Source organism: Telmatherina bonti (assembly GCF_933228915.1).
Source record: "Telmatherina bonti genome assembly, chromosome: 15".
Classification (NCBI taxonomy): Eukaryota; Metazoa; Chordata; class Actinopteri; order Atheriniformes; family Telmatherinidae; genus Telmatherina; species Telmatherina bonti.
Window position 1 is genome coordinate 21676899 of NC_136613.1, and position 25985 is coordinate 21702883.

The 25985-nt window shown below is 38.4% G+C and overlaps 1 protein-coding gene across 3 annotated transcripts in view; it reads right to left on the minus strand.

The window, feature by feature from the left end:
- Positions 1-5145: 5145 nt before the first annotated feature.
- Positions 5146-25985, minus strand: part of galnt13 (polypeptide N-acetylgalactosaminyltransferase 13) — a gene marked incomplete at both ends in the record, with an annotated part of 40437 nt that continues 19597 nt past the window's right edge. The window contains 8 exons of one of the 3 annotated variants that reach the window (XM_079254194.1): positions 10393-10578; positions 16833-16862; positions 17226-17360; positions 18594-18692; positions 20651-20790; positions 22473-22653; positions 24486-24603; positions 25105-25275. In XM_079254194.1, the coding sequence (XP_079110320.1) occupies positions 10393-10578; positions 16833-16862; positions 17226-17360; positions 18594-18692; positions 20651-20790; positions 22473-22653; positions 24486-24603; positions 25105-25275 (1060 nt within the window). Of the gene's footprint in view, positions 5287-10392; positions 10579-16832; positions 16863-17225; positions 17361-18593; positions 18693-20650; positions 20791-22472; positions 22654-24485; positions 24604-25104; positions 25276-25985 lie in introns of those variants that run through there. The other 2 variants (XM_079254196.1, XM_079254195.1) reach the window with 2 other exon arrangements.

Genomic DNA, 25985 nt, shown 5'->3' on the forward strand with positions numbered 1-25985 from the left:
TAAATTTAGCTGTAGTTCCCTTAAATATTTACCATGCAAGGTCATTTGAACTTAAATCTCATCACATTACTGCCACTTTACTTGGGTGGATACTTCTGCTAAATCTGATGCATCATTGCTCATGCTGCACAAGGAGAAACGGATGCATACTTACCGAAGACCAAAATTTGAAATATTTTTAATATGCTGCTGAAATCTTCCATAAGTTTTGTGTTATATTTAATGTTTATACTCAGTCCCACAATGTACTGTAACTACTAAATAACTGACACTTACCAAAGACAATTACTGAACTCAGATCCCAGATATCATCTTGTTGTCATGGCAACATGGCTGCACACACCACTGTGAATCTTGTCAAGCGTCTGACCTTTGAGTTGGTCATACTCAGACCTCAAATCTGCTTCTAAACAGAAATTGCTTACTTGGCACAAAAATATTAATCATCACCTGCTGCTTTGGGTTTGCATTTATTCCCACACTTTGTCATCAGGGCCTGCCACAGTTTTACACAAAGTGCAGCTGAACAAACCATGTGACTCTGACCAAACATAACGTTGCATGTTATTTTTGCATCCTTCAGAAACTTCTGGTTTCTGAAAACTAAATTACCTTGTAGATCATTGGAGGGGACTGAAGTCAGAGTACTACAAATAAAGTGAAAACACTCACTATATAGATATTTCCTGAGTTTCAATGTGTATATGCTTTAAATAAATCAGAACTCTGTGGTATGCTGTGCTTTCAAGGGCCAAGTGAGGCTCAGATAGCTACAGATAACGTTTCCATTAAGGGTAATATTCAAAGGCTTCACACCCTGTAATGGACTCCCCTGGCTTTGCCACAAAACCACTATCTTATCCTCACAGGTCCTGTTAACCAGCCTGCGTTCGGTTTCCTACAGGTGTGAGACTGTTTGAACACTTGGTCAGTTCCCAGACGGCCCCTGCTGAAAGTGTGGCGATGCTCTCATGTGTTGTCAGCTCCACAACTGTTGATACCTCTGCTGTGGCAATGTCAGAGCTTTACAAATATTTATCCAAAACTCTTTTGGGGAAAGAAATTGTGTTCAGCAAAAAGTGTGTGTTATTCACAATGGTCTCTTTTGTCCCTGCATGGCTCAGATAATTGTCAGTAAAAGAAATGTGAGACTGTAAGAAGCTGGTGATGTGTTGCACTTAGCATCGTCATCTAAAGCAAGGGGATACAGCTCTGAAGAGCATCTCTGTCCCTGCATTGCTAAAACTGGTAGACTCACTGACTGCATAGAAACAACACGACTCTAGAGACCATATGCTCAAGTTTTATGTTTGGACTGAAAAACTTTCTGTGAGAGAGTATGGTCGCTTGTGGAAATTAAGAAAAAGCATCCATTGTCCAAGACAATATATAGTGCAGCACCCATAAAACCCCACATGTGTAGTTACTTCTTTTTTAACAGACTATCTTTTTCAAATGGAGCTTCATATTTTCTATATTCTCTATTTTTTCATATTTCCCCCTCATGGCTGTGGAGGAGGAAGACTGGGCTTCCCTGCTTAGGCTGCTGCCCCTGCGACTCGACCCTGGATAAGCGGCAGAAGATGGATGGATGGAGTGGCCTTTCTGTGTAGTTTGCAGGTTCTATACATGAATGGGAGGGTTCTCTCGGGTGGCTTTCTTCCACCATCCAAAGACATGCATGTTAGGTTAATTGGCTATTCTAAATTGCCCCTAGGAGTGAGTGTGTGGTTGTCTGGCGACCTGTTCAGGGTGTACAACCCGGTGTTTCTGGGATAGGCACCAGACACCTGTGTACCTGCATTGGACTAAGCAGTTAAGAAAATGGATAAATGAATATATTTGCCACCTTCTGTCGGAAACACTGTTTTAGCTGCTGTTGTCTTTTTAAGGTACCCTCACTGAAACAGCAGAGTTTCCAGATTGGTTGAAAATGGGGATATGGTGTAGCATCTGAATGATTAACGCAGAATTAACTGGCTACTAGGAAAGCAAATGGGTTTTGGTTTAATGCTCTTACGTAATAGAAGGAAAATCTGGACTGCAGATTATGTGTTTCAGGTGTTCTCTGACTGAGAGCCAAAACTCCTTATTGTGTGGACCAATTACGTACAAAAAGCTTTACAACACACTGACTGTAAGTGGGATGAAGAAAAAAAAAATCAATCACCCATGAAGAACAATAGAGGCTCTTTAAAATAATGAGTAATACAGTTTTCAGAGTGCTCAGTGCCAGTTAGATATTCCCTCTTCTCCATCTCCACTCATCCTGGCTCTTTTTTTTCCCTCTGTCCTGTTCAGGGAGAGTAATTTTGGCTCTCAGACTTTAACAAAGCAGAGTCCTCTGAAAGGTCAAGCCTTCTTAGCGAAAATGTACACAGAATAATGACCTGTGTCAGGAGTAGCTTCATCAGCTTTCAGTGGCAGGCTCCTTGCACATTAACAACAGTAGAAGGTAACATCCAATACAAGGTAATGCTTACGGCAAGCTGTTGTACAGGTGTTGTCCTCAGTCCTGATGGAAGAAAGTCTGCAATCTGCCACATCCAAAAGGCAGCCTGACAGTGACACATGCAGCTTGGGTTTCATAGGCCCAAAGAATTTAATGATAGTACTGTGTTTAGAAGAAGTTTTATTTATTTTTCTACAAAAAGGTAAAATGTACAAAGAAGTAACATCACTTTGTAACCGGAACAATGAAACATTACATTCCTATTTTAATATCATGCACTTTAAGATTATGAGAAACAAATAAATGTGTGTTTAATTTAAAACAGGCCATCAAATCTTCATCTTGATGCCAAGCAGGGACTTGGCAAGGATTCAGCATTCAAGTAGCATTTACAGCGTTTCACCCTCCTATGTACGCTCACGTCCGAGACTTGGTTTAGCAGGAAGATGGCATACAGAGCTAAACTTTTTTTTTTTTTTTCTTTCTTTTTATACCTGCTTTCTAACAACTGCAACAACAGTAATGTGGTGTTTAACATCTTCTTCACTCACAAATATTCAAGTTTTAAAGCCTCTTAGAAAAATAGTTGGCTCTGTATGTACAACGATAACAGTGTTAGAAACATGTTCACAGCTTAATGTACACTAACATTTGTGGCTTGATTTTAGCTTGCGACGCAGTGAAAAGTGTCGCTCATATTTGCATGGGTAAGAATGCTGTTCACTTTCTGCATGTGAGATAAATAATTGATGTTACAAAGAAGATATGAAAATGAGTTGATATAAATATGCAGGAGCATTTTATAAGAAAATGAGAAAAACAAAATGTGTATTTAATCATCCAAAAACCACAGAAATAAACAAATAAACTTTCTGAAGGCACGCATAACTATTCCTCTCCAAGACACTGCGATTTCTCGAGCTTATTCCAAAGGAGTCTGATTTACCAAAACAGTAACCATTTTTTTCATATACAATAGCAGTAAAATCAAAATGGGATTTTCCACATGACATTTTCATTTAGGGGAAAACTTCAAAAGTCCCATTCTAGTTTTGTTTCTGACATTAAACAATCCATTAAAATATGATTTGTTTTCACCAAATAAACTACCCAGCTTATTTTTATTTAACTTAATGCAGTCTCCTTAATTATGACAACTTTTAATACTGAAATTTGAAACATATGTTGGAGGTATTTTAAAAGATATAGCCACCATAAAAATAGTTTTCTGCTGATAAAGACGGGTAAATATTTGCAAAGGTTAAAATCCTGATTGGTCGCATTTAAGGAGCTCTGTTGACAGGAATGAAATGTGATATTTTTAATTATGTTTTCATTAGTGCAGAATTTCATGAATACAAGAATCATGTTTTCATTACATAACATTAGAACAAGCCATTCACATCTCCAGATGATAATTTGTTTTAGCTGAAGAGGTGCTGGGTAAGTCTCATTAATATTCATGAGGGAGCTGCCACACGATTGGCTGCTGATGTGAGCATAAAGTGTAATATTGACAAAAGTAAAGATAGACTTACCAGTGACTGGATGAAGCTGTCTGGTTAGAATTTAAGGGGATCTTGCTTCATTTCTTTCTAAATTAAACAACAGTGTGGAATATGCAAATGCATTCATATGTTCAATAAGAGACTTGCATGAACTGCTTTGCATTAAAACACATCACACACTAGTGCTTTCTGAGGGTGTTAAATGGCTATAATCTGGCTCGTCAACATCTGGGAAGGCAGCTGTCGTCTCACAGAAAGCTTATCACATTCCAAATGAGCTTTTTTTGGAAAAGTCAAGTCAACTGCATCGTTTTGCATGCTATAGTTGCAACAATCTTAGTAGGCAGTTAATGTCGATCTGCCTCATTCTCTGCTCACTAAAACACAACTAAAGTTGACACAGTGTCTCCTATGATAGTGATGCTGACCCTCAGATGTCTGCAACTGTTGCCATGGGAAATGCCAACCAGGTAGCTTAAAGAATGGGCATTGTTTCCAGAAATGTGTTCATCATCTTTTGAAAATAGAAATAAATAGACTCAATATGTGGAGTATTGTTGTATCTTATTACACCAAAAGTAAATAGAAAATATAAATCTGTTGATGTGTTGTGTCTGTATTGTTGATGTATTTTACTTTTAATCGTGATCTCACATAAACCTAAAAAACCTTCCTTTTTACTGAGCATAGTGGAAGCTTATATGGAGAAAAGATGAGCAGTAAACCATCTGGGTCACAGTAGACTCATAAATGCACTGCATGGACACCACACATGGAGGGTCATTTACACTGCAAACCGCCCCATGGATGCGTCTTACAGTATTCCTGATGCTCTTCTGTTAACATAGTCCACCAGCAGATGCACATGTTGCATGTGTCCCAGATGAGTTTTACGATTGTTTTTTTCCATCTTCAACACAATGAAGACCCCAAAACCACACCTTCTCACATGGACAGAATGGCAGGTGCAGCTTCTCTCCAATAAGCAGCCAGCTGTAAGGGGATACATCTCCATAATGGAAGATAAGCTGCTGTTGCCAGGATCTCCGTTTATTAGCCAGGCTGTTACAAGAGGAAGCCATTGTTGTGTGTGCGCTGAGAGCCACCTGGTGAGGGTGTGGACAGGCCCAGAGCAGGTTAGGAGGAAGATGGAGCAGTGGGGGGGCGGAGTATAGAGGTGAGGGATCAGACGCTCAGGGTCATGTTACGGAGCAGCCACTGCTGCGAGCGGCTGTCATTGCAGTCTCTGAGGGTTGGGACCATCTTGTCCTCTTCAGACGGCATGTCCAGGCATTGGTTGCTGTTCACGTGCAGCAGCGTTAGTCGCTGAGAAGAGAAGGATGACACCAGTCAGATAAAAATGCATATTTTGAATACACAGGTCTGGCACAAGCACAGTTCAAAGGACGCTTGTTTATATAAACCAGTGATGCTCACTTTGTTTAAGAGTCATCTGTGTTATTGACTCGGTGTTAGCTCTTCTCCGGGAAGTGAACTTACAAGGGTTAGCGTTAACCTTCACAAACACACTTAAACTAGCCATTTTCCTTCTCTATAAAGTTTGCCTCCATCAACTATGAAAAATGCCACATCTCAGTGCCTCAGTGCATTAGTTCTCACACTGAGGTTGATCATTTTCAACTTTACTGGAAGGAGATCTCTGTAGATGTACAAGATGTAAAAACGTGCAAGAAAAGAAATCCCAGCTATCTTTTGTGCTTCAGATAATAAAGAATGTTTAATGTTCACTTTTCTCTTGGGCTGCTAATGGCACTAAAGACCATCACTCCACACTGCAGCTCATTTAAACCTTCTGTTTTTTTACATAAAGTTCAAACTGTAGACTTCTCCTGGAAATAAGTCAAACTGAGTCAAGCTACAGCAAATGAGTTTCCAGGTTAAAGAGGGAACAACAAAGAAACGAATCAGGTAGTCATTGATTAAACAAAGCGCTTCCCCGCAGAGTGACATTTCCACAGATGTTATGGAGAGGCTGCACAAGACAGTTAAATTTCTCCAGTATTCACACTGGACTCCTTGTGGAGATTTTCCAGCTTCTCTCGAAAATCTCATAATGATTGCAGGGTGTGACAATGTGTGAACGGAGCAGTTAATCAGGGATACACACTGCAAATGAGCAAATGTGTGTGCTTGTAGGAATTACTGCTTAGCACCCTTTTCTGCTGATGGTTTTGTGGATATGTTGGGATACAGCTGGTATTACAGTCATCTCAGAGCATCATCCGCCACTCTCCACACACTGCAAACAAAACATTCATTTCCACAGAGCACTTTCTGCATCATGTCCTGCATCCTCTGCATACAAATATCCAGCAAGAACAATGCTCCAAAAACTCTGAATAGATACCATTCCAAACAGAATGCAGTGCTGCGGTCTCTTTTTATTGGTCGAACCAAACTGCAGATTATATAGATGCTTGAAAGCAGCAAAATAACACTGAAACCACAAAACCTGAAGTACAATCACATTCCAAGTTTCTAAAGGATAAATGTTTAGAAAAGATGCAATATTTTCTTTACCCAGCAGTGACAGAACCGTCTTATGAATGTATGTCCATCATTTGGCAAATTCATTAAGGGTGAAAAGTGCTAAAATGTAATATTTATATAACATCTAAATGTAACTTGTGAAATGAACCCATGAGACACAGATGGATCATTGTACTAATCAAGCTTGTAGCAATGTACGCATCTTGGCAACATTGTTAAAAAAAAAAAAAATTGAAGACATGATGGCAAATTAAATGTTTATAATTCACATTGTAATGTGAAACTGACATTTTTAAATGTTTATATTCACGTTTTTTTGAGGCTGATAAACACTGGTTTAGAGTTTTCAAGACAACTGCAAATGTTTCACAATGTTTTGCACAAAGCTTGTAGCCTGAATGGGTCGAGATATGGTGTGTTGGAAATGGCTCATGTATCGTTTTCTTTTAGTTCTGTAAAAACCCCATTGATTTCTACAGACAAATCAGTTTTCCTTTATCACCTTTATTCAAAACCTAGAGCTTTGTTTCTGATCTGAAACCCAAACAAATGAGGTGAAATTGTAAGAAATGTTCTGAACAGTGAGACATAACTGCATAGGCTAGTGATCATCTCAGCATTTCAGAGTGACCCTAATGTATACTGTATATATTATCCAATGCTTTCAAGTCTCATCACTTTTAACGGCATAATTTTATTCAGTCTGATTATTTGAACAGCTTACTACTAATTACCACTGATTCTTTCTAATTAAACTTGTGAGCCATGTAATTCATATAATAAAGACCATTAGCACTATTGGTCTGAACTTCAAGCAGCACTATGTGATACACTACACATTACCCATGAGACATTTTACAGAACATCAGCTTTTTAGTCGACTTCATCACAGTTCTTTATACATTTACAACTACACTCAAATATAGAGAAAGAACTGCAGTTCCTACAAACTCCTCTACACACACACACACACTATATATATGTATTTGGGACAACTATGTAAGCCATTTGTTTTGATAACATCAGCCTTCATTAAAAAAAAAAAAAAAAAAAAAAAGAAAAAGAAAAGCAGACGCAACATCACAAATCAAAGGTGCCATCATCAACAAATTAAATTGCCCATGAGACAAGCCATTCTGAATGTTCCAGCTTTAGCTAAGGTGACATTGACTGATTAACAGCGCACTTCATGAAAGGCATCAAAAGAAAATCAATGATGTCTGAATTTCATTAAGTTGCTTCATTTTCAGAGTTCTGGTTGTGTGCATGCTGGTTCACTGTCACGGTCATGCTTTACTGAGAGCAGAATGGAGCAGGGCCATCGTGGATGCCTGCTGTTTGTCCTCTCTCACCTGTCAGTCCTGCCTGTCTGCTGCTCTGTCACGAGAGCCAGAGAAGCCAGATGACTGATCCATCTGGAGAACATTCCTGCTGTGATGAGCCGAACTTAAGCAACACATGGCCATGAACTCTGAAGAGAATCTGTAGCCATCTGCGGTGATGGCAAAGGAGAGAACATGCCCCCAGTAGCAACAGCAGGAAAGCTCTCCTTGATTAACCATTTATCTTTACGGCCTCAGAAGTAACATGCTTCTACAATTTCATTCGTCACTTGAGTTGCTCTCTCATTATAAACATTGCAAGCACAGGATCTTTATAGGGGATAATAACTGGAAAAATCAACCTCAGAGGAAAAAAATAAGCTTCACAGACAGTATCTAATGTTTAATGCTGCATTTTCATGCAGCTTCATCAACCAACATATAATGAAAATTAAAATACAAAATTTCAGTCTGCATATTACAAAATACACGGAACGGCATTGCCATTTTTTATCCTGCGGTTCAAGCATAATTCTTCATTAAAACAAGATTGTGCTTTTGCTGTTGACAGCGGATATCCAGACTAATGAGCTCACACAGACGCTCAGACCATGTTTGATCTTATGCTATAAAGCACAAGGGCCTGACATTCTTTGCCTGGATACAAATAAGTGCTCACTGACACATGCATAACACATACATATTTCCTGAAGCGCACACTGCCGACTCCCCTACCAGGCACATTTGTTCAAACAGAGTAAGAACAAAGAGCAGGTGGCACACAATCTTACGCACCTGCCAAAAGACCAGACAAAAGAACGATAAGCTTGTTTTATTCAGAAAAAGAAAAAGAAAAAAAAAAGATAATGTTAGTGCAATCCTGACAAGAGAAAATATTGTAGGACCAATAAATAACTTCTTTAGAAGGCTCATTATGGCGTGGACCACCTCTAGGCTACAGGTAGATCTAATTTATAAGTCATAAGGCTGTTTGAGGCATTATTGAGAGAAGTAGTTTTTCCTTCTTTCAGATTCAAACCTGCTGAAATGGCCAGAGAACAGAAGGAGTATCAGTGTGGAGGGTAGAAAAGAAAAAAAAAAAAACTCAACATTTAATGAAATTATTAGAAGTGTGGAGGTCCTGTCCTTTGATCATAATTATTTCATGCCAGCTTTGGGGCAGAGAAAACTCCCATCTCTGCCTCCGAGCAAACGGAGCAGTGCCGCCGGAGCGAGTTACTGAATATGTGCACAGCTGAGACCAGCTAATTAAATGAGGACGGCCTCTAACCAGAAGCCCCGGACGAGGAAACAGATCCTCTTTTCACCAGGCAGTACAAAGAGCATGCAGCGAAGGCGCAAGTCACTGTTTTGAAGAAGATCTCGACAGCTGAGCTGCTTTTTACAACTGAAACAAAAACAGCATATTCCCTTTATCTAAAGGCAGGGTGAGCAACAGTTTCATTTGCTATAATGGTGCCCCGCTCTGAGCGGGAACAGCAAATCAGGCCATCTAGCAGCGGGTCACTCCTCTGCTGCAACTCTGATATACACCAGCAGTTATAGAAGATTCTAACCCAATTTAACCTGCTCGGACAGAAAAACTGTGGCCTGCCAGGTGCTTTTTAGCCTTTCGGGACTTACAATGATGTGGGATCCTGCAGTGCAAACTTGAGATAACTCAGCAGAACAGAAAGAGCCACAGAGAAAATGACAGACACAAAAGCTGAAAAAGCAACCCTGAAACAGACAGAAATGCCGAGAGAAGGAACATTTCTAACAAAGGTATGTAAATGAGCAGGTTGAGTGGTGAAAAGCACCAATGACTGGGCTTCATTGGTTTCAGTGAAAAGCAGTGATGACTAGGATTCTCTGGTTTTGCAATATGTATGTGGCACACCGTGTGCACAGCTGCTTCGGGCCAATAAGAGGACAGCCTGAGAGTCCAGAGCCATGAAAGGTGGCTTCACAATGAAGGATCACTTCAAAGAGCTTGCAAACAATGGGAAGCCCGTTTCAATCAGCCCTGCATGTAGATAATCAACTAAAAATAAACACGTCCTCCTCCGTCTCAAACATCACTCAGCAGGCGTGGGCTGTCCAGGAGACAGCCAGTGGATTTTCAGATCAAAATCAAATATTTATGTTGGAAAATAAATGTCAAACGAGATCTAATTTAGCATGAAGACTAGCGAAAGGTCTTGGAGATAGCATCTTATACACAGAAGCATCTTGATGGGACATCTGTCATTGCTTAACGTGTCTCTCCCCTGTCTTTAAGCATTTCCTCTAAAAGGTCACAACTAAAAGCTTTCCATTGCTTCCTAAAACAATCTGCATGCACATTCTGGGTTATAAAATACTCTTAAGTTCATCTGCTTTTACTACCAAAACAAGAATAGATATTATTAAAAAAGAAAATAAATAAAATCTGAAGCATCTATCTGCTTCCGTTTCCTAATGTCAACCACAGAAACGCTAAACTACAGCGCTAGATAGCAGCTAAAATAACCACCTGCTTCTACTCTACATTAACTAGCTCTTATCCGCTCACCTCAGGCGGCACCCCCCACATGGACCACCAAGAGCAGATGTAAGTCTAGAGAATATAATCCGTGGAACTGAAGTAAAGTTTTTTGGCAACCTCCAGGTGAGTGTAGTTGTGGAGGATCCATGACTGTAAGGGACTGTTGTCACAGTACTCCACGGTGGGGCCATAGGTGCCGTCCTCCAGACGGCTGATGGTCAGACATGATTGGGTGATGATGTGGAGGAAGGTGTGCTTCTGCAGTGAGCCGGGAGGGAAAAGGGACAGATGGTTGTGAAGGCAAGTCACAGAATCATTAAGCTGTTGTCAGGTTGGAGCGTCTGTTCTTCACAGCAAACTTCAAACTTACCACTTTTAACAACCGTAGGTACAGAAGTCTGCAGTTTATTTATTGTGTTTAAGCCACGGGCTTGATGGCTAAACCACAATAAAAATTGACATACATAAAGAAATACCAATAAATATCACAAAAGCTAACAGCTAACAAAACCAAAAAGTTATAAGAATGGAGAAGTTGATGCAGATCAGACATAATCCAGTCAAGTTTTGTTGTCGATCTGATCAGATACCTTTCAAATAACTTTCTGTTGATAAAGCTGATCAAAATTTTCATCTAATTACAAGTATCAAATATTTACAACAATGTTGTGTTCTTTAGCCTAACATTGTGGAGGTCCACAATGGAAAAAAACATTTTTCCATAAAATAAACAAAATAATGGGAGACATATCAGGTGATAACACAATAATTGCCGGTGATTTTAACCAAGTTTTAGATGCAGCAATAGATAAAACCGCTTTCTCCAGAAACAAACCGAAAGATAGAATGGCTATTAAATTAATGATGAAAGACCTTGGATTAGTTGACATATGGAGGACTGTCAACCCAAGGGATAGAGAATATACATTTCATTCACATAAGCACAAATCACACTCTAGAATCGATTATTTTTTAATAAGTAAAAATATGGTTGAGAATATTTCTGATTGCACGATAGGACCTATAGCCTTAACTGATCATGCCCCTGTGCACCTTGGTGTAGTTTTGGAGCCAGACCTTGTCAAAAAGGGTAGATGGAGACTCAATGTGTCTTTGCTTCAAAGCCCTAATTTTTTTAAGTTATTGGAATACGAGTTGGATAACTTTTTTGAATTTAACATGGGTTCAGTAGAAAGGATTACCACAGTTTGGGAGGCATCAAAAGCTTACATTAGGGGTAAGATTATTGCTTATGCCAGTAATCAAAAAAGAGAACAGTCAAAAAAGATTTTAGCTTTGGAAAGTGAACTAATGGAACTGGAGAGGAAGCTATCATTACAATATTCAGATGTTACATTGAAACATATTTGTGACTTAAAATTGCAGATTAATGAAATATACAATAAAAAAGTTGAATATGCTCTATTTAGACTTAATAGCAATTTTTACGAGAGTGGAGAAAAAGCAGGACGGCTATTAGCAAGACAGCTTAAAAAAAAAAGAGGCGAGCTATACAATCCCTGCTATTAAAGATGAGACAGGTGAACTCAAGACCAGCACTGGTGACATAAATAAAGTATTTTTAGAATTTTACAAGAAACTTTATGAATCTGAGGTAATATTTGACAAACAGAAGTGTGATGATTTTTTTTCAAAATTTAACCTGCCAAAACTGACTACGGACCAGCAGGAAGGTTTAGATAGTCCCATTACTGTGGAAGAGGTGAAAAAGGCTATATCTCTAATGAAAACGGGAAAATCACCTGGATTAGATGGGTTTCCATCAGAATATTATAAAAAGTTTGTGGACAAATTGGCTCCTATTTTAACAGAAGTTTATAAGGAATCCTTTTCATTGGGAAAGATGCCAGATACATTTAATGAGGCTCTGATCTCTCTTATTTACAAAAAAAGACAAGGATCCCACTGATCCAGGTAGTTATAGGCCAGTGAGCCTGATTAATGTAGACTGTAAAATATTGACTAAAGTTATTGCCCTTAGAATGGAAAAAATATTACCATGCTTGGTTCACTCAGACCAGGTAGGGTTTGTGAAAGGTAGAACATCATCCGATAATATTAGACGTCTTCTGCACCTTATGTGGCTAAACAAAAATAATCATACTCCAGTTGTCGCTTTATCATTGGATGCCCATAAGGCCTTCGATAGAGTAGAATGGAGCTTCCTTCAATATACTCTTAGAGCATTTGGATTTGGAGAGGGCTTAATTCGATGGGTGAGTGTTATCTACTCAGATCCTAGGGCGGCAGTTTTGACAAACGGTTTCATGTCTCCATTTTTTAGCCTGAAGCGCGGGACAAAGCAGGGTGACCCGTTAAGCCCCCTGTTATTCATTTTATTCCTTGAGCCCTTGGCAGCCACAATTAGAATAAACAAGAATATTGGAGGTGTTATACATAGTTCGGAAGAGCACAAAATGTTTCTCTATGCTGATGATATTTTGCTTCTTATTAGAGATCCTTCCTCTTCTGTTCCAAAGGTTTTATCAACAATTGAAAATTTTTCAAAACTATCGGGCTATAATATTAACTGGCAAAAGTCAGAAGCCATGCCGATATCAAAGGGATGTTTCCAACCTCTTCTTTCTCCATTCCAGTTCAGATGGGTGCCTGTGGGAATGAAATACCTTGGTGTGAAGTTGTGTTCCGAGTTGACTAACATCATCTCGATAAATATAGAACCATTGCTAAAAAAACTGAAAACAAATTTGGATAAGTGGAAATTACTTAACCTTACTTTGTGGGGTAAAATTAACACTATTAAAATGCTGGTTGCTCCACAGTTTAACTACATATCAATGATGATACCAATAACAGTAAGTAATGCCTTTTTTAAACAATACAATTCACTAATCAAGGAATTTCTGTGGAATGGTAAGAAAGCGAGAATTGGAGTAAGAAAACTCACAGCTTTGAAGGCTTGTGGAGGCCTGGCCCTCCCAGACCTGGAGCTGTATAATCTTGCATTTGAAATGAATAAATTGTCTAAGCATTGGGAAGGGGGTTCAAACTTTAGGTGGGTTAATATTGAAAAGAAAATTGTACATCCCTTTAATATCATCCAGTTTCTTTCTCAGAAATCAACAAATTCAATACAACAGAATCCAATCTTACAACACTCTCAATGGGCATGGGCGAAAGCCCATAAAATGTTAGGACTCTCTCCATATAAACAGACTTACTCTTCTGTCTGGAATAACCCTCTAGTGCGTATTGGAAAGTCTCCTATTTTGTGGCGGAAATGGCTTGAACTAGGGGTGCATAAAATAGGTCATCTGTATAGAGATAATGACTTTATGTCATTTAGTATGTTAAAAGAAACGTTTAATTTGACTGACAAGGGAGACTTTTGGAAATACTTGCAGGTTAGAAGTAGTGTGGGCTCAGTTGTTAGCCTAAATCAATTACGGACAGAGAGTACATTACAAGAATGGTTGAATAAGCCAGGTAATGTTCAGTCGGCATCAATGTTTTATAAAAATCTTTTGAGTAGTAAAGCCACAATATGTGATGGTCTAAGATTAACATGGCAAAAAGATTTACATACTGAAATTAGTGAAGAGGTGTGGAGCAACATTATTTCAAATTTGGGTTGGGCAACTAGAGACGCTAGAAGCAGATTTATTCACTACAAAACTATTCATCGCTATTATTTTACTCCATCAAAGCTTTTTAAAATGGGACTAGTACAGAGTGATACATGTTGGAAATGTGGAACTGATGTTGGGACATACCTTCATTGTTTCTGGGAATGTCCTCTGGTCTTTCCACTTTGGATGGAGGTTATCAGCAATTTGAAAAAATGGACTGGCTTGCCTATCCCAGCAGTGCCACAGTTGTGCTTGCTGGGAGACAAGACAATTATGCCATCTACATTTACAAAGGAAATGTTTGGATTTGTGGTGGCTGCATTTGTAGTGGCGCTCAGATTGATTCTACGGATTTGGAAGAGTCCTCATAGACCAAAAATTGAGGATTGGATCAAACTGATGACTGAGACTGCTGCATATGAGATCTTTATTTCTAAGGTACATAACATCCAGGACAAAGCTAACAAAACATGGACTTTTTTCATGTCATTCCTTAAAAATCAAGACTTTGCTGTGATTACAATACCATGATTGTGCCATTACTTTTATTTTATTTCATTTTATTTTTTATTATTTATTGTTGTTATCATTGTTTGGTTTGTTGATTGAGAAATTGAAAACACTTAATAAAAACCTAAATAACAAAAAAAAAAAAAAAAAAACATTGTGGAGGTCCTTTTGATGTTGTTGTCAGAGCTCTGACTAGCGGTCCACAAAGAACCTCTTATACCTCTGCAGTATCTGGTACAGGGACACGTACCACTAAATCCTTTGGGTCTTGTTGGTCTTAAGGGTAACTGTTTCTTTGAATTGGCATTGCTTTCCATCAGAGCCTCTTAGACTGGTATCTGGGGAGTTTGCTTGGGTGACCACCTCAGACTTAATTGTGTTCTTTGAGTCTCCTGTTGACAGTTTTTTATAGGATCCACATCTGCTCTGATGTGGGAGGCTGCTGCTGTAGGGAAGAGCTGTTGCCATAGAAAGAGGTGACTTATCTGCAAAGAAAGTGTACGTATGTATGTACATGTGTGTATGTGTAAGTATGTGCCAATAGACATGCAGTGATATTAATTTGATCTGTCAGTGTTTTAATGTTATGAGTAATCTATGCATTTCTACATACTTTTTATAGATGATGTGATACACTCTTTAATGGCGTTTGGACGCTTGAGCAACTTGAGGGTTTTTTGTTTTGTTTGTTTTGATTGATTGAAACAGCCTGACACATCATTTATCATAATCATCATAATAATTTTAAATTGTAAATAACTATCAATCTATCGAGACATGAATGCAGGATTTTTATGTCATTTCACTTTGTGAATTTGACGCCTGACAATGCGTGACTCAAACATTGTATGTCTAATAAACCAATTAGTTCCATCTTTATGCCCAGCTTTTCTCCAAGTGTGAATCAGATAACAGCTGTTTATATATGAGCACAAGCAGCTAAATCTACAAAAAAAACATAAATATTTGGGTTTTGAAACAATTAATGATTAATTAGTCTGTACTTGCAAGCACAAAACTTGAAATAGTACAAGGTCGGCCAAAAAATTAAAGAAAATCAGCAGTGTGAAATTTCAACACATTATCATTCTTCTTTATGAATATTTTTCATCACAAAAATGATTGCTAGTGGATTTATTTTGGTCGGCCATGTTCATCTCTGATTGACACGGCAGCAAAGCTATAAAAGAAGGATGACCATCTGTCTCGGTGAAAAGGCAGGAAATATATAGAAATTCAGGTATTCATGTGAAAATGAAACTGATGGCCAGATGAAATGTTCATGGTACTCTAGTCACCCTGGTTTCAGTCCTTGTCAGTCAAACCTGAGCTAAAAATAACCTCCGTTACTGACAGTAGTGAAACCCCAATGCTGTTTACAAGGGAGACCGGTCCTCTTTGTTTATGAATTATTCAGCTTTTTTCACTTTAAGAAAGCACCCAGAGAACAAAGCGTAATGAAATTTTTTTCTTTTGGGGTTTGTTCAGTGCTTGATGGAACGACCTCAGAGATTCCTCATCCTGCAATATCGACATGTCAACAATGGGACGTCTCAATCACTCACAGACAACAGCGCTGGTTTTTAAGCGTCTCCCTAGTGTTTAAAAAAAAATGCATAAATTGTTAATACGAAAATGCTTTTTGAGTTGCACAACCCATAATGTCTTTTGACTTGTGAGGCAGGAAGGCTTCAGAAAAATATTTTAGTTCTCCTTTGAGATTCAAAAAGCTTTCCTGTTTTCTGCACACAACATCTGTCCCATCATTTTCCTGAATATTGAAATACTAACAGCTTACATAACCAAGAGTATTAAGTAAAATGAAACTGCAGTGTTTAATATGCAGTTCTTGACATTGTCATTTATCTCTCTGTTTCCACGTTTGTGCTACATCACCACAAATGAATAAACTAATAAAAATATATCTCTTCTTTATAAATCCAGAATTATCTTACAGGATAAAAAAGTTACAAATTACTGGGAGTTTGGTACATAAAAATTTTGCAACAAAGCAATAAAATATTTTACTGATTTCTCTGAATTTGTTTTAGCTCTATTTTTTGTTACAAATGAATGAACAGCAAATTCCATGATTTTATGTCACTAGAGCATACATTTAGCCTTGTGCATCATGGCAGATATGAGAAATGTATCAACTGTGAAGCAAATAAAATGTCTGATTATTGAATTTTTATAAGTAAAAACATTTTTAGTTTTACATTCTACTTCATATTCTACACAATTTTTCTACTTCAGAAAATAATTTCACATCAAACTGTTTGTAATCTAATCAAACAATCTTCGGCACGTCACAGTCCACACACAGTTTAAAGGAGAAACGGGACACGAATTGTGGGAAAATAATCAGGAGGGAGGACTAGGACAACTTACCTCAAAATCATATTCCCACTTGCCAACATACTATATGAAACGAAAGAAGATGAGAGGAGACACAGCTGCTGGGTGGAAATAGCAACTCAACCTGAGCTGTTTTGACCAAAAAAAAAAAAAAAAAAAAGAAAAAACCCAGACAACAACATGGATCGCCATCTGGTGGCAGAAAAAAGCTATTTCTTTACTAAGTTTTGTACAAACTAGTTCTTTGGGTGTTTCTGGTTGGTTTTACAATCCTGTCACGACTCAAACACACGCAACCTATCAGCTTATTAACTGATACATATCAGGACATTAATCAACAGTGTGAAAAATGACCAACTACAAACAAAGCAAAACTAAAAAACAACAGCTGTGTTTTGGTCTTATTGTGAGAAACACAGATCCTACCTCAGCATCGTATTCAAACATCTGGTTCCCTTTCATGTGGTGACACTTGAGCATCACAACGGGTCCATTGAGGCGAGAGACATCCAGGCAAAGGTCATCGGTCCTGATTTCTTTATCTGCTGTGTATGAGAACACCTGGAAACAGCAATGCCAAATTTTACGTTTAAGAAGTGAACATGATGATCAATACACGAGCCAATCATATGGCTTTTTTCATTCAATTTTTTAGTCATCCATTTGTGCAGCTGTACACGTTACTGTTTAAGCAATGCCAACTTAATTTTTGTTTTTTGTTTTAGAGTGAGTTACAGCTGACCATTACATCTAACATGAAACAAAGTTTCCAAAAATGTTCAAACTGCAGCCCATAGTTGAAGTATTTTTAAGATAATATTCATTATATTAATTCTACACCACAAAGTTTACTCGTACTAAATTTCACTTCCTTGGTTATATGCCATATTTTTTTCTGAAAATATTCAGACATCTGTATTTACAGTAAGTAAATAGTTTTAAAAGCACCTGTCACAAAAAGTTGGCGGTATTCAACTTTTGGGCAAAATTTACACAACATTAATGGTGACCATCATGAACATGGGGCATTTTGATAAAGTCATGTATAGGTTGGTATAATTCAAAGGATGGGTTTTCCCTCAAATGATGCCCTTTTTTTCTTCAGACAGCTCAGGGAAGTTATTTATAAAATGCATCCCTCCTACATGGATGTTCATTTGCAAATTCAAGCTATTGGATTTTGTACTCAGAGTGTGGGATAGTTTTTCTTTCTAATTCCTCTTTTATGCAGGTGATGTCAGTACAGGTTTAAACGCACTGTAGAGCAGAGCAACTGCAAAAGTCTCTATCACTACTCCTATCTGCATTTGAGCAGTCCTGCAAGAACTCCATTCAGAGCTCTCTTTTTCTGTATCATTTCTTAATTACACTACACACTGTAAAAAAATCTATCTGTACACTTTCTGGCATTTTGGCTCTGACTTTATGCTTCAGTTATTTCACTTTCTACAGTAACAGGCAGCTGCTTAAAGAAGCCCACACCATTTGATTGTTCAGACAATATTGGAGGAGTATAATATAGTCATCATCCACAACAATGACTGTATACAAATCATAACAAGATCATAAAGCTCTACAACTTTGATTACAGTTTCATCTGCAAGCTTTTCTGTAATGACTCAACATTTGTTTGATTTTCTCTCCTTTTAAATAAGAAAAACATGCAATTAAAGATCAGCTAACACTCTACAAACTAAACTCTTTATAGTAACATAAGTATTAAGAAGGGTGTTGGAATTTTTGGATGTCACTGGCCTTAAATAAAAAGTCCATTAATGAAAGTTTTTCTCTCACCTGGTTTCCACCCATGCCATGGCAGTTGAAAAAACCAACTTTCTCATTCTCCTTTCTTCCCATGTTGTCCACACATTGGTTCGTCTCCACATTTCTGATCTACAAACAGGAAATGCGGATGCAGAGATCTCTTCAAAAGCAAATTCATATTCATGTCATTTCCTAAACATTCACCTCTAAAGGTTTGCTTGTATTTCTATTTTTCACTCTACTTATCTCTGATGGATTTTTTTTCAATAAATCTCTAAATAAGACAGTGGATTGTATCTAATCATAAAAAAGGAGTAATCTTTTCTATTGTTCACCCTCTTATCCACATGGCAAACCTCCACATCAATATTCCTGGCTTAATTAGTAGCATTTTAGTATTAAATTAAGATTTATATAAATATTGTTTTAAGGAGTTTAAACAGTGAGCTACAAACAACCACACTGACCGCCACGACCATTTTTGCCCAAATTTATCAACAGTTGGAAAAGAAAGAAAGGTTTGTGCTGAAATTGTGAAGGCATTTTCTTTGCCTTTTTAGAAATGCTACATGCAAACCGTTCTCAGTCTTACAGATCCTGACTTGACTGCCATCACTCCTGTTATCTGACATTTCCCTAATTACATTACAACCGAGACAACAGCTTTCTGAAAAGCTGCCCCAAGGATAAAATAGTGGCTGATTTATGGTACAAAGACTGATAAGAAAAAAACAACTGGAAAAAAAAGTCAGCTAGCTGAACAATGACTGCAAACAGGCTCATCTTCAACTTTCTAACCACACTCTTTCTTTGTCATTTAGAAAACTGCATTAAACAAAAACAACAATGTGTTTGTTTAACAACAACACCGAATGTGTTTAGTGCTTCATCTCTGAACAGATGCTGGACAGAATCACACTGAAATGATAATCATTTATGATAGTCTATCTTGTAAACCTTATCTCCACTTTGAAAGCTGAAATCGTGATCTGACTACACAGTTTTAAGTGAATCCATGTTTTCACAGCTCCTGCAGGCTTACCATCAAATCAGGCATTTAATGAACTCATGCATTCAAAGAGCTGAAGCCGAGCTGACCATTACCTAAGCTATTATTATGGCTGTCATGCAGGAATAAAATAGCATTCCTAATCAAATGATAAGAGAGAGGAAAAAAAAATGTTTCAACTATTAAAGATCGGCTGACTGAGTGTTATACAGAGGATGAGACTCAGAGGGAGATGGGAGGAAAGGTGCTGCAGTGGCTAAAAAGTGACAGGAAGAGACCCGGTTCTTGCCGCAGTACAGCAAAGCAGCACTGATAATTATTCTCTCATCCTCAGCGCTTAGAGGATTACAAGCTCCTTTCAGCATAAGTTCTTCAACTGACATTTCTTTAAAACGGCCTTCATCTATTATGAAAACAGCATCTTCCGTGTCAGCGCTGACTCCACTTCAAGCTGCAACGCAATTGACACCAAGTCGCACACACAAAGCAGAAAATCAGGTCACTTCAAAAAGTTTAGCCTGAGTTGAAGAAAACTAACTCAACAATTTTAAATATCTTCATAAAAAGTAACTGTAAGCTCTTGTCTAAGCAGGATAAAATCAGTCACCAATCTATGCCCACTAACATGCTTAAAATATTCTCTAGCTTTCCACATATAACATACATGAAAAGATGTAGTACAGAAAAAAAGTGAAGCTAACCAACTAGCATTTAAAACAAAACTTAAGAGACAATGTTATTAATTCATCTTTTATGTTTTTGCTTGCTGTTTAGAATTCTATAAAATGCATATAAAATCTTATCTCACCCGTCCAGCGAACACAACATAACTGTATAAACACGCGAGTGCATGAGCATCTCTGCAGTTGTTTATTATACGTGTTCCGTACAAACAACCAGCCGTGTTTGCTGCTATCTTGTTTTGTCAAGCCTTTTGCTGGATCCTCAGATTTTCACATTTATCTCTCAACATTATTGTTTTCGTGCAAACACAGCCCTGGAGCTACAAGGGCACATCTGACTGAATGCAGAAGCAGCCAGTATAAATGGAAAAATCAGTATACAAGAGCTTTCGTACTTCGCCGAGTGAGTAGTATCTTCTTGGGATCTGGGAGTCAGGGTAGATGTTCTCTAGATACCAGGAAAATGGCTTGCACTTCAAGGCCTCGCGGAGGGCTTTACGGGAAGACAGGTCTCCATAGTCCACCCGCATCACTCCTGCAGAGGAAAGGTCAAAACAGGGATTCAGCCGGATGTATCTGTGGATGTCATCAATGAGGATTTACATAAGAGCTGTTCTGGTTTTTTTCCTGCACAACACTGACTTAACAGCAGGGGGAGCCTTTGCATAAACACTTAGGAGGCCCACCTGAAAATATGGACTATCTGTGTGGGATCATGAACAGATTTTCTATTAAGTAATACATAATTAACCTAGCCCCTGAATTCCTATTAATACACACATTCCCACACAGACACACATTAAATGTATTGTTTAAGGTAATGACTCTCTCAAATGAAGAAGTGTAACATTTGTGGTCTACTGTTAGTCATGATGTGTGTGACTGAAGCCAAATGGAAACTGCCTGATGTATCAGCATTGCTGAAACTGAAGACTAAGGAGGGATTAGACAGTAACTCTGCACAGACACTTACAAACACATTAGGCAGATGGTTTCTTCCTGGAGTGCCTCTTGAGGGCTAATAACTTGCATATAGATAGATCCAAGGTGGTAATTTATTATAAAAGAGCATGATTGCAGTGAGGGAAAATAAAGAGTAGAGCTTTCAAAAGCCGGATAAATGTATGAGCTACAACATTGTGCTGGATAAACCCATCAAACACCAGAAAGACAAAAGCAAAGCGCACCACTTTACACTTCAATCTTGGAGATAGAATTTTTACATTGGCAGATAAAAGCCGTGACATGAAGGCTGCTTTTTCTCCCCCCCAGGCTCTGTCCGTCTGTAGGGCCTGAGCGTCACATGTTGCAGGAAATGAATAGTCTCTTTGATCTTAAAATGCCCTGTGTTAATGAGGGACAAGCCGGGAAGTATCCTGTTAATAGGACGATAACTTTATATCCCTCTCTCAAAAAAAATCCGCCTGAGCACCATACTGCGCCAATAAGTGAAGTCTGGCAGCAGATCAGCTCAGATTATTTTTCCCTCACGTCCTGGAGGAACAGACGGTCATTGCGGGGCCACAATACACATAGAAATCCATCCATCACCACGCTGGCTCTGTCTGCACACCTGCCCGTGGAGAGCCCTGCCTGACTGAGTGGAGAAGAAGCTCACAAATTGTGCCAGAAGATCTGCAGATTACGGATGATCCCTTATAGGTTGGCTGCCATCTAGAACATTTAGCCAGAGATTTCCGGAAAAGTGCTCCCTGCTAAAGGGTAATCACATTACCGAGTCGACAGATGGAGGGGTACTCATCTCTCAAGCTGCACTGTACTGTTGATCCAGTTTTTCCATATGTGTTTAAGCTCTGTTGGAGAGAAGAGCGTTTTTGACAAATTTCTGAACTCGAGTTCAGGAGAGCGTGGCGAAGGTGAGAGCAGAAATGAAACGGTCACCCTTTGAGGACGACAAAGCAGCATTAAATTCAAATATAAGAGTAAAAAGAGAAATGTGAATTACTGAATGACTGCGGAAAAAGTGCCATGCAAGTATATAAAAGAATGAAATAGAGCAGAGACATCTTTCCTTTTCACACCAATTCCCTTAATATCTTTTCAGTCAGCACAGAGAAGTTGGGTAATGAGGGCTGTTCATCTCTGCTTTTGAACATGGGGGGTGCACTGAAAAAGCCATCCTTTAAATGTCTTATTCATTCATAAATTCTTAAGAACATTAATAGCATGTAGAATTCATGACAATTCACGCTGTACCTGGTGATATGATATAGAAGAAGTCTTTAAATTCATCCATCCAGACTTCAGCCAACCGCCTGTTGTTCTTGTTGATGACTTGGCCTGTTCCCCCGGGGAAGCTGTATGGGGTGGCCTTCCGGAAAACATGCCCCACATGGGAGCATGTCACGATTTCCAAGGAGCCACCACATTGCCAGATCTACAGAGACACACAGAAAGAAAGTAAATAATATTTGGCAAGAAAACAGAGGAAGGCAAGATCTATGATACTCTGTATTAGCTAGTTCATTTTTAAAATATTTTTTTCACTCTTTGTTGCTAAGGTGCACAATATTCACTGCTGCCTAATTACTTCATTCAGTGTTTCCCCCCATGCTGGCTGCCATGCCTATATTATCAGCAACATGCCTTTTAAGACACAGAGAATTAAATCATATCACATGGAAAATGTCAAAATGTCATAAATGAACCTGCATTGTATTGGAGCCTGTGACCAAAGAAGCCCTGGCACACTGTCAAGAGAGCTTTTTTTATGTTAACTGTTAAAAACAATCCTGCCAGTAAGAAGAAAGATTACATGTTGAGGAAAAAAGCCCATCACAGCAAATATAAACACTGCTCATCTATGGGGAAGCTGCTTCTCTCCCCTGGAGGCGCAACATAGTGCTAATTGTTTATTCATTGTTGTTTCAAATGTCTTTCTGTACCCCAAACAAGAACACAAAAATTAAATGGTGAACAAACTTTTTATTTTCATATTTTTCCTATTTTTTGTCAAAGAAATACACTGAGTGTCATCCACTATCATCTTTGAAAATTAAGTTGTCGTGTCTACATGGGCAAAAAACACAGACTGCCAATGTAGCTACCACTGAGGGGTGTAACGCTTTCCTGTAGATCTCATAAAGCAGATGTAATAACTCTTACTGTCCAGTAGAGGAAACTTTGCTTCATATTTATGGTTCACTTTAGCTTACTTTGTCACTTGTGGAACAGATTTATTTTTAGATTTAAGAGACTCTTGAATCATCTCAGATGTCACAATTAAGCTTGACCCTTAATTAAGACTAAACGGTTAAAGAAATGAATGGATGGAATGATGTTGTAAAAGCATAAATTACACACATGCCTTTATTCATGATGGTACAATTGTGTTTCCATCCATCCATCCATGTTCTACCACATCATACCAAGTTTAACCAAGGAAGCCCACACTTCCTTCTCCCTGGCCACTTTCAGCTCATCCAGTAAGATGTCAAGGCATTCCCAGTCCAGCAAAGACATCTAGTGCCCCCAGCAGATCCAGCAGATCCTCTGAGGCCCTTCCCAGTGGGGTATGCCTGGAAGGTGTCAAGGGTTATCTTAACCAGCAGCCCAAGCTCCCTCATATGGCTTTATGAAAGCAGCAGCTCTACTCTGAACCCCTCCCAGATGACCAGGTGTTCATCTCTGAGGGAGAACCCAAACAAACTGCAGAAGAAACTCATTTCATTCGCTTGCATCCACAATTTTGTTCTTTAGCCAACATGAAGAGTTTATGACCATATGTTAGGGGAGGAACTTGGATAAATTTGAGAGTTTTGACTTTCAGCTGAGCTCCTTTACCAAGACAGACCGAAGCTAAGCCAGCATCACTGGCAATGTTGCACTGATCCTCCTATCGATCAGCTTAATGGAGCAAAAATAGCTATGTATTCTTCCTATTTTAAAGAAAAACACAGGGAAAAGGCATCGTACTACATGACAAGTTTCAAGATGACATCTGATGTCTTACAGAAAAATATTAAAGCTGCTTCATACACCGTCATCAGTATCTGGCACCACTGAAGAAGACAGTAGAGAGGTCCACTATAGACATCTTTATCCAACAAGTGTGTATTTACAAAATTCCTCTCTTTCCCTTTAACTTCTCACCTGTTGTGAGAAAATATGTTGTTGAGTGTTTCAACTAAAGGGAGTAAATATAGAAATTATGAGTAAAACAAATGACAACTTGCTAAACTCAAGCAGCTTGTTTTTTGTTTCACTCACCCGAAAAGACATTTCAAGGTTCTCTCCACCCCAGATATCCATGCCTGGGTCATAGCTTCCAATTTCTTCAAAATAGGTTTTGTCTATAGAAAATAACCCTCCTGCCATGGTGGGAGTCCTGCAGAAGAGACAACAAATTCATATGAACATAAGTGGTTATAAGCAGGATCAATCAGTTAAAATAAAAAAAATTTAAAAAAAAGATAAAGCGAGGCTAAAAAGATATTGTCTTTAGTTCAGATGCTTCAACTTTAGCTAGATGCTGCTCAGAGTATGTGTATGAAACACAGCTACCTAATCCAACATGCAGAGACTTACAGAATGAGCTGTAGTTTGTGAATCTCTTAACAATTTACATTTTACATTTGCCTCTTCGGTTGGAGGAATTTAGTGGTGACAACTGTGTTGACATGCTTCTTTTATTTGCATAAAAGAAGCATGCAAATTTTAAACCAGAACCAGTAGATGACGCCAAGAATTCCTGCAGTACAGCGACTTTAAGCAGAGACTTCTTCTATTGCAACTTTTACTGGAAACCAACAACTGAAGTGGAAGTATCGATCCAAGCTTGGCCGAAAACTAACTGACATGAAGCTTTACCAGAAAAATATTTATGTACCTGACAGGAAGCGTTCTATCGCCCTTTCGTCTGTCCATCTCCCGCTGGGGAACAGGGTACCATCGGAAATTCAACTTCCAGTTAAATCCACCGTAAGTCATATCTGAGCCCGCCATGTATTCAAATGTCTCGTCACTGATGACATCGATGATGGGGCACACCACCGCCGTCCTGAAAGACAACAAGTGCAAAATTAAGGATAAAGGCTTGCATTGTACACAAGCATAAATCAAAGTTCAGGACATGTAAAACACATTTAAAAAAAAACCTGTGGAGATGATTTTATCATTATGGCTAAGTGTTTTAATATATTTAAAGCCAGATTTTTCAGTTTACCTTCATTATGATCATAATAATGAAATATAATGTATGTTCAAAAAGGTATTGCCACATTTGAGAAACCAGCTTGTATAAAAATTTCCATCTAAAAATATCTCAAAAGCAAATAACTGTATAACCTTGCTTTCAACATATTTCCTGCACCGTTTCTTTACCCTGTGAGCAGACTTTAAGACATCAATACAAGTGCAGCAGCATTCACAAGAAGTCTAATGGCTCCATAATATAATATTCACAGTCACATGATACCAATTACTTCCTGTGGAATAATGAGTGTGTCTAACCGCAGAACAGAAATGGATCACACGATGTCATTATTAATCCATTTCATTCATTATCAGTCCCTTCACTCATCCTGTTTCATGCATGTCATCTACAGAGGGTGCATCTCTCAAACAGCAAAAGTCAAATAAATATCTTCATCTTCTGATGAATAAAATCGACTCTTGGGATTGTGGTAAAAACAACAGAGAAAGACAGGCAAATCTTTATGCATTAAGATATTTTAGTCTAAATAAAATCATTATTTTCCATCTGTTTTT